Source organism: Leishmania braziliensis, chromosome 17 (assembly GCF_000002845.2).
Source record: "Leishmania braziliensis MHOM/BR/75/M2904 complete genome, chromosome 17".
NCBI lineage: Eukaryota > Euglenozoa > Kinetoplastea > Trypanosomatida > Trypanosomatidae > Leishmania > Leishmania braziliensis.
In genome coordinates, this window is record NC_009309.2 from 426,532 (window position 1) to 434,834 (window position 8,303).

Below are 8,303 nucleotides of genomic sequence, written 5' to 3' on the forward strand. Positions count from 1 at the left end.
CCTATCCGCGGCACCTTCCGCTGGATACCCCCGCTGCGATCGAAGGCGTGCGGGCTAGGGTTAGGGCGGGGTGCCACTGCCGCCACAGACTCATGGCAGCGCCCGACCTGTGGCGGCACATGCGAGCAGGCCACCCAGAGACGCGCCCTGCGGCGTCGATGGCAACGGAGGGTCGGGGCAGTGAGCCACCCAGGCAACGGCGTTGGCCTGGAGCAGGTCCCGAGATGTGCAAATGCGAGCACCGTGCGCACGCGCTGTTAAGCACGGCTGGCATGGCGTATCACATCCGAGCAGTGCATCCAGCGGTGAGGAGGGCGTGGATGATGGAGCGGAGAGGTGCGAGGAGATGCACCTCAATCGACGCCAGAGCGCATGTGCGCGACGCATGCGGCATCGCCTACAGCCGAGTGGGTGGGCTGATGTGGTACAGATGCCGGAGGCGTGACGAGAACAACCCGAATGGGGACACCATCAAGTCCTCCAGGCTCCAATGTGGAGACCCACCAGACCACATAACGGGACGCTGCCACTTGAGGTGTGACGGGGGGCGAAGCCTGGCATGCAGGGCACAGGGTCTCCAAGGGCCCTGGCGTGCAGCTGCTCCACTTCCTCCTGGAGCTCATCCGGCATGCGCCTAGACCCCCCTCCCCCCTGTTGCCCGCAGAGCTGACGCCACGGCTTCCGCCCTCGAACCGGACTGTGGGCGCGGCCCGCTCGGATCGAGGCGTGCTGCTCATCCAGGTCCGTGTGGCGCCGATCGTGCAGCATGCATCCGAGGAAGGGGCGAGAAAGGGCGGGAAGAGCCGGCCAGGCGCATGGCTCGATTCAGCGGCGGGACGGCTCGTGCTAAACGACCAGGGTTTAGCCGTGGCGCGACGGAGGTGCAGGTGGGCTGTAGTTGTATGCGCGTACTCGTTGACCTGCTCGTGGTCGAATCACACATCGAAAGAGAAACATGTTTGTGTGCGTGACGCCGTCTCTCAATCTCTTTCTGTTCGAGGAAACATCATCGATGTGCTTTGAGACTTCTGAGTGTCGTGTCGCTGTCCTTCATGGCGGCGCCCTGATGAAAGCAAAAAAAAAAAAGTAAACTGCGAATCGAACATGAGAGGACTGTCACTTCGGTACTCCTTATCGTGCGATTGCTATTTCTCTGTGAAGGGCTTCCACATGCCAGAGAATGAACTCTCTCGACCTTTTTCTCGTCTTGTTGTCTTCCCGATCGGTGTCCATTAAGGAGTAGCGCGGTCTCTTTTGGATCAATGGCAACACCGCGTTGCAAGAAGGATGGCGGGGCACCCTCTTCAGGCACGAATGGGGCAGTGGAAGTGTTTGTTGCAGAGACTAGTGATATTCGCGATCTTCTTTACAAGTACCGTGCTGAAGAAGAACTCTTGAGGAGCGACTTGCGCAGCTTTGTGCATCGTGAGATCGATGAGCAGGCGACATTTTCTCATTTGCGTGCTTCTGTTAACCAAAGCGAGCTGTCTTCTCTGCGTGATCCCAGATTTATCGAGTATATAGCGCGGTTTCAAGCGGAAGAAAAGGCTGTAGCCCCATCTGCCGTATCGACTGGTGACCCGATGACCACTGCGTGCACTGTGAGTGTAGGAGCGATGGGCGCTCATGCCAACTGCCAGTGGTGGGCGCCACGTATGAAAGAAAAGGGCTCGCCATGGCTTCGTTGCTGGACGCCCGACGCAGCGTTGCCCTTGGCAGCCTTCAAGAGGCTGTCGGACGTGTGGAAGGGATGGAGGCGTGTAAGTCCTGCATACGATGCGGCGTTTAACAGGATGCTCGAGGAAGTGTATTCCACAGCGCCGTCTTCTTGTACTGATAGCGTGAGGTACTGCTGCTTCGGGAACGGGACTCTCTGCGTTTTTCCCATCGAGGAAGACATGGCGATGATGGATGGCTTCGAAGTAAGGGTAACGCAGATGCCCCAATCCTCCTCTGAACCCGTTCCCAATGCACCTTCTCTGTTGAGCGTGGACAACGCAGGCTACGTGGTTGCTGCTGCGCTTGATCACTATTTTACTGAGTTGACCAGCGCTGTTGCGATGACGTGTGACGATCTTCGTGCAAAAGTCGTTGCACTGCTGCACAAAAAGAAGCCAGACAGTGCCGACGTCCACGCCACAGTAGCGGACCATTTTCGACTCACTGGTGATGCCTGGGACACACTGACCTTCGTTCGCCCAGGTAGACTCCAGCACACAGTCATGGTGCGCGGCTTCTTCTTCAAAGGCAGGCTTGCCTTGGTCGAGCAGCTCGGCGCAGAGGTGGATGTCGTGCCGCTCTTCTTTGCAGACGAGAAAGGCTCTGGCATGCTTGAGGAGGGTAGGCGGCGCGTTCAGCGCCTTTTCTCACAGACACTGGCTACCCTCTACAGTGAGCTTGGGCAAGCCTGCAATGGCGTTGAGATGCTAGGTGAAGCAGCTCTTCCACCAAACGCGGCACTCACTGCTGCTGTGATGGTACCCTCCTCTGAGCGCGACGTGGTCAGTGGTGTGCTGCTAGACGTACGCCCAGTGACTCCTCAGTTGTCGTTTGATCGCCGTGTCACCTGGATGGACGTGTGCGCCGTCGGTCGGCAGCGTTCTGGTGCTACACGAGGGACTCACGAACCACTTGACGCTGCCGGCGTCTCACGCGGCAGAAGCGATGAAGAGGACAGTGTTCTCTTCCGCCTCACCCATCTACCTGTGGCGTCGCTGCAGGCGTACGATAGTGTAAGCCGTCGCGTCTTTCCACTGCTTAACCGACAGCTCACTGCTGACCAGCGGCACAAGCACGAAATGACAGAAGAGGGTGTAGAAGTCCCAGTGAGAGGTGTGCTTGACATCTCTTCAGCTACTGCGATGACTTTACCCATCTGTGTTGGGGCTGTAGCGTGTGTAGTTGTGGCACTTTGCGTGGCTCGTTGGGTTCGTCGCTTCTAGCCTTTTTTTCTTTTGAAGTTCACGTTGCTGAACCCTCTGCTGGAGGTATTCGGGGCCTTTCTCAGCTTTGGCACTCTTTTTTTCCGCTTTATTTATGTGTTTGTGGCACTTCGCCCCCCCCCCCCCCCTCTCTTCGGCAACTTTCTTCACCATGCCCTCCACACGCTACGCATGGCTCTCTCTCTCTCGTGTACGCGTGTCTGTGTAACGATGGTGTTTTTGACGAGGATCGCACTCCTCACGACCTGCATTTTTCCCCCCCGTTAGGCGACTTTCGTTCTCGCTTTCTTCTTGTCGCTTTGTTCTGTGTTGTCCTGTGCTCCTCCTGTCATCGTCTTTTTGGTTTGTTTTCATGTACCTTTGCTTTCACCCCTCTCCATCACGTGGCTCACCGATGTACCCGCACCGACCTCCGTGTCAGATGGACTCGGCTGTCCTCAGAGCCGCTTTCTTGTGGTCTTCTGTTGCCTTCACGCTTGCCGTCTAGATGCTCGCGTCACTCCCCCCCCCCACAACTTTGCCCCACACACATTCATCCTAGCATCGTCACTGGGAGAGAGAAGCCACGTACCCCATCACCACACTCATCCGCGGTGCTTGTATCGTTGTCTTGCACACCTCTGCACGCCGCCTCCTTGTTTGCAGCTTTCCTCCTTGAAGATTTCCACGGTTTCATAGCACCGGAGGGTTTTCTCCTCTACCTCGCTTTCCCTGATGACGGGGAACAGCGGAGCTTCGTATCTTAGGGTCCAGTACCCCCACTCTGTATGGGGAAGCCAGGCTTGCCCCCCTATCCCTGCCAACGCCGAACCATTTCTGGTGGTGACTGGCTCTAGTACCTGTGACGTAGCGAGGCCAGAGCGGTGTATCGCTGCTGATGTCGACGGCCAGGTCCTCGGTTGCGCGGCATCGGAGCGCCCTGCGACAGTGCACACGTTTGCCCCACCCACATGATGAACCGAGTGCCAGCGTGACTCAAACGCATCTCATCCAACGTCGAGTGCTCACTGCTCGGGAGCCTGGGCCACCCTGAGAGAGGCACGGGGTGGAGACCAGCATAGCTGGAGTGACGATGAGGTGATTTGCAAAGCAGGGGGTGGGCGGGTTGTGTTGGGCAGGGTTCCTGCTAAGACGGCTGAGTCGATGCATTGCTGAACTGCGTGACTACCGCTGCTTCGCACAAGGAGGCGGACCCGTGCCAGGCCGGGGTGAGTGGAGTGGAGTTCGACTCCTGCGGAGTGGCAGAGCATGGCGACGCCGAGGAGGAGCCCCCCTTAACTTTCTATTTGTACCCCCCCTCTCTCTCTCTCCCTGTCTCTCACTTTCTGCCTAACGAGCGTCACACACCAGCACACGCACACACTCTCTCGCGTCGACTGCCAGCAGTACCACAAGCCAAGTGAATTCATTCAGCAAGAAGAGCGGCAAACGAACGAAAGGCGCAGCACAGCGACGCAGTCCTGCGCTTGCTGTTACACCGAAGCAAAAGAAACACAAGCAAACACAATTTTAGTGCCTTCATTTTGCCTTTCTCTACAGAAGAGTCGTCGCCCCCCCCCCCCCCCTGCCCTTCTTCCTTACCCCCTCTGCACCCCTTTGTGCCGCCAGAAAATGGGCATTGAAGATTTACACGGTAAGTACACCGCTAAGTTCATGGATGGTGTGCCTGCACCGGCGGGCGTGACAGTCGAGTTCAGTGCCGGCGCGAATAGCGGCGCCGTTCGCATTCACGCGCGAGTGGTGAACATCATGAACGGCGTGTTGAAGGTCAAGGAGAACAAGCTCTCTGGTTCCCTCATCTCAACGATGATGGCGGGCAGCGATGACTTGATGGCTATTGAAGGCATCTTCCTCCAGGGATTCACGAGCGGCGTGACATACACGTTGCGGGAGGATGGCAAGTTGGTGCTGCAGCTCAAGTCACACACGATCGAGTTTGTGCCTGCATAGGTGCGTTTCCTCGCCTTTCTCTGTTTTGTTTTGATTTCGTTCTCTCCATCTTTTGGCCTCACCTTCCCCACGAGGCTCACCTGCATTTCTCTTCACTGCGATGCACCCCCCCTTTTTTTTCGGTTCTTCTCTCCCTCTCTTGTCTTCCTCCCTCCTCCCCCCCTTTTTCCCCTCTTGTTCGGTCGCCAGACTTTCCGTTTGTGCGTTGAGTTTTGGTTTCTTTTTTTTCTAAAGACTTGTCCCTCTTCTGCCGTTGGGCGCATCGGTGGCGCATGACGGAGAAGGCTGGTGGCCATGAGGGGGGCCCAGATAGGGGAGGGGAAGGGAGGGGGTTGTGGTGAGAGGTGCAATATTGAGTAGACTATGTTGCCTTCACTTCTCTTTTTTTTTACACCCCCCCTCTTTTTTCCTTTGACCTTTTCCCTTAGCTGGCGCGATGGAGGACAGTCTGCCTCCACCTCTTCCCTTTTTTCCCTTCCACCCCCCCCCCCCTTGAGCCCCTCCTTACCAGGCTTACTTGATGCACTATTGCAGCCCTATGAAGACTGGAGGTGGGGACTCTGTGGAGGAGACAAGGGAAGACGGCGGGTGTTTGTGTGTATGTGAAGCGCAAGGTTGCGTGAGTAGGAGTGGAGTGTAAGGCGTGATGAGAATGATTTGGGCTCCTTTCATCTCTTACGCCGTGTCTTCTTCAATTCGTGTTCTCCTAAGCTAGCTCTGTCTTTCTCTCCAAAACCTCACTCTTCTTTCACCCGTATGCGCCATTTCTTTTCCTTTTCATTCCATCAATCTCTTGATCGATTTCTGTTCTCCATTTCACCCCTTTCGCTCTTTCTGACTCTCTTGTGCTGTGGATATGCCTTTCACGCCTTCTCTTTCTGAGTCTCTACCCGTGCCCTCTTCGGGGGCTCTTTTTGCTGCCTCTCCGCCTCTTTTTCTTTTGCCTCTGTTTATTTCCCCATCCCTTCTCGCTTCTTGTTAAGGGCACCTCGATGAGGATGCGCATGTTCTGCTAAGGCGATGTGCAGAGGAAGAGGGTGAACCACAGCCGATTACGGAGTACGTGACGACGACGATCATCACCACTAACCACAGAAAAAAACACACTCGGCCCATCTGTTCGTGTGCGTATGACTGTGTGCCACTCTGAGAGACAAGCAAGCACAATCACACGCAGGCAAATTCATCGTGGTTCCTCATTCGGCGTGATGGCATAAGTGTTTGATCGCAACAGCACAGTCTTTTATAGCGGAGATGTCTGTCTGTGCGTGTGCGGATTTTTTGGTGTGAGTGCATTCTTCCTCACACCGCGTGCTGCGCCCCCCCCCTCTCCCCCTGCACACTTCCTCTCTCCTTCGTTCTCTCTTCATGGATATCTATGCCGCGGTTTCCGGTGGCCATATCCTACGGAACACTTCAATGCTCCATTAGCCAAACTCTCCCCCTCGCATACACACACACACACCGTGAGCAGGGCGACGGTGCCAGCTACTGTACCCTTCTCATCTAACAACACCCCTCCGTCCATGACCCCCATCACCACAAGCAACCAGCTACTCAGCAACAAAAGAACCACAGTCGCCATCCCTCTGCAAATGGGTTCACTGCTGTCTTCTTCCAGTATTTCTCTCCTCGGTACTAATCTCACCCTTCCCTTCTTGGTGTGCTAAGCGCACCCCAACTCTGCCCCGCTCTTCCTGTTAATGTGAGCAAGCTGTACAAGAAGTACGCCATAGAAAGTGTCAACGATGAGGTTGCCCCGTCGTCCACGGCGGCGGAGTTCAGGGTCGGCGAGGATGACACCGCTCGGTTTCCGGCGAGGGCGATCAGCACCTTGAGTAGAGTGCCGAGTTTAAACGGCGAAAAGCTCTTTGAGCTCTTCATGGCCACCGTGTTGAAAGATACTGAGGCCTTTTCGAAAGTCAAGAATGAGCCTGCCCGCGGGTTTGTGGAGGGCATGACTTACATAGTAGGCGACGGAGGCAAGTTGATCCTGCAGTCGCGGTCCTTTATCAGTGCTTCGATCTCGGCTTGGGCAGGCAGGTTACATTGCCTGCGCCATTGTTCATACAAAAATGCAGTGACGCAAGCTTGATGACGTGCTTTTTTCCTTAAAATTTCTTCCTCACTTTGCAAACAGCAGTTGCCATCTCAGCCACTCAGGCTTACGTTCTACCGTAGGCATAAAATCACACACGCTTTGTTCTCCATCTTATTTTCTCTGTACACTCTCTTACTCTATTGCCTCTTCTCTTTTTTTTTTTGTTTCTGCTCTCCCTTTCTCTGTATTTCTTGGATGGCTTGGCTGGATCGTAAATCCACGCACTCCCACATCCCCCTTCCGTGCATCTCTGTACAGATGGTGTGGGTGTGTGTCGCTCTCTCGCTCTCCCCCCATGCACCGCTCTTATGGACTATTCCCTCTCTTTTTTTTTCCCTTTTGCAGCACCACACTCTCAAGCCATCCAGCGACTCCTCTCACAGCGCGGATAGCGTGCCTCGTGTTCTGCTGGCGGGGCGCTTCTGTTGCCTTTGCTCTAGTCATGTCTCAGATGTGCATGGCTCCCTATGTGCTACAGCTCTGCAAAGCAAGGTGGACACATACGAGCACTTAAAACTAGAGGTAAAGGGAAGCTTGGCGGTGGAATGAGTTGGGTGAGAGGAGAGAAGGGGAGGGGGGCCGGGATGTGAGGTACTGAACCGTATGCTACTCGTGTGCCTAAGTCCTCGTCTCACTCTTGTGTCTCTCTCTCTCTCTCGTCCTTCAGCGAACTGCTCCCTTTTGTTTCTCAATCTTCACCTGCCGCGCCCTTATCGCTCAACTTGGATTCTGACTTTTACTCCACTCCCTCTTTCTGTTATGTTCCTCCTCATGCTTCCATTTTTCTCTCCGCCTTTCTCTCTCGCACAGTACTCACGCCCCCCCCCCCCTGTCGTGCATTACACGATCGCATTTGCCTTTTCGTTGAGTAGCAGCGATACCAACCTGTCTGCTTACACCCCACTTACCCCCCCCCCCCCCACACACACACATACATTGAAGCATACAGGCGAGTACCCAAAGACGCTCTCTTGGTGGCGCTATTGCAGCCATAGTAGCAGGAGAGAAAGACGCTATCCCTTCACCTCTTTGCTCATCCACGCTCACACACCATCGCCATAATGTTGAATACTACCTTGCGTACCAAGCGCAGCATTGTGGCGCCGCAGCTGCAGGTGCTGGCGGAGAGCGAGTTCCACTCGATACGCATGCAGGAGCAGCTGCGAACCCAGGCCATGAAGGACTTCAGCGCCACCGAGCAGCAGGTAGCACCATCCTACTTTGTCCCCTCTCTTCAGGAGCTGTGCGCGCAGCGTTTGGCGGACCGCTTTGCTGAGAGCGCAGAGGTGGATGCTCTGCGGGAGGAGCAG

At 55.5% G+C, this 8,303-nt stretch overlaps 3 protein-coding genes across 3 annotated transcripts; all 3 read left to right on the top strand.

Annotated features, from left to right (window-relative positions):
* Window positions 1-1,262: 1,262 nt before the first annotated feature.
* LBRM_17_0970 (conserved hypothetical protein) lies at window positions 1,263-2,942 on the top strand (the record flags this gene model as incomplete). Its single annotated transcript, XM_001563814.2, has 1 exon — window positions 1,263-2,942. The coding sequence occupies one exon, from the start codon at window positions 1,263-1,265 to the stop codon at window positions 2,940-2,942; it is 1,680 nt and encodes a 559-aa protein (XP_001563864.2).
* A 1,611-nt stretch (window positions 2,943-4,553) lies between these two features.
* Window positions 4,554-4,892, top strand: LBRM_17_0980 (conserved hypothetical protein; the record flags this gene model as incomplete). The annotated part of the gene is made up of 1 exon (XM_001563815.1): window positions 4,554-4,892. One exon carries the CDS (start codon window positions 4,554-4,556, stop codon window positions 4,890-4,892), a length of 339 nt encoding a protein of 112 aa, XP_001563865.1.
* Window positions 4,893-8,054: 3,162 nt separating this feature from the next.
* LBRM_17_0990 (conserved hypothetical protein) lies at window positions 8,055-8,303 on the top strand (the record flags this gene model as incomplete). Its single annotated transcript, XM_001563816.1, has 1 exon — window positions 8,055-8,303. A coding segment is annotated over one exon (249 nt), but the record flags the coding sequence as incomplete, so codon positions are not given.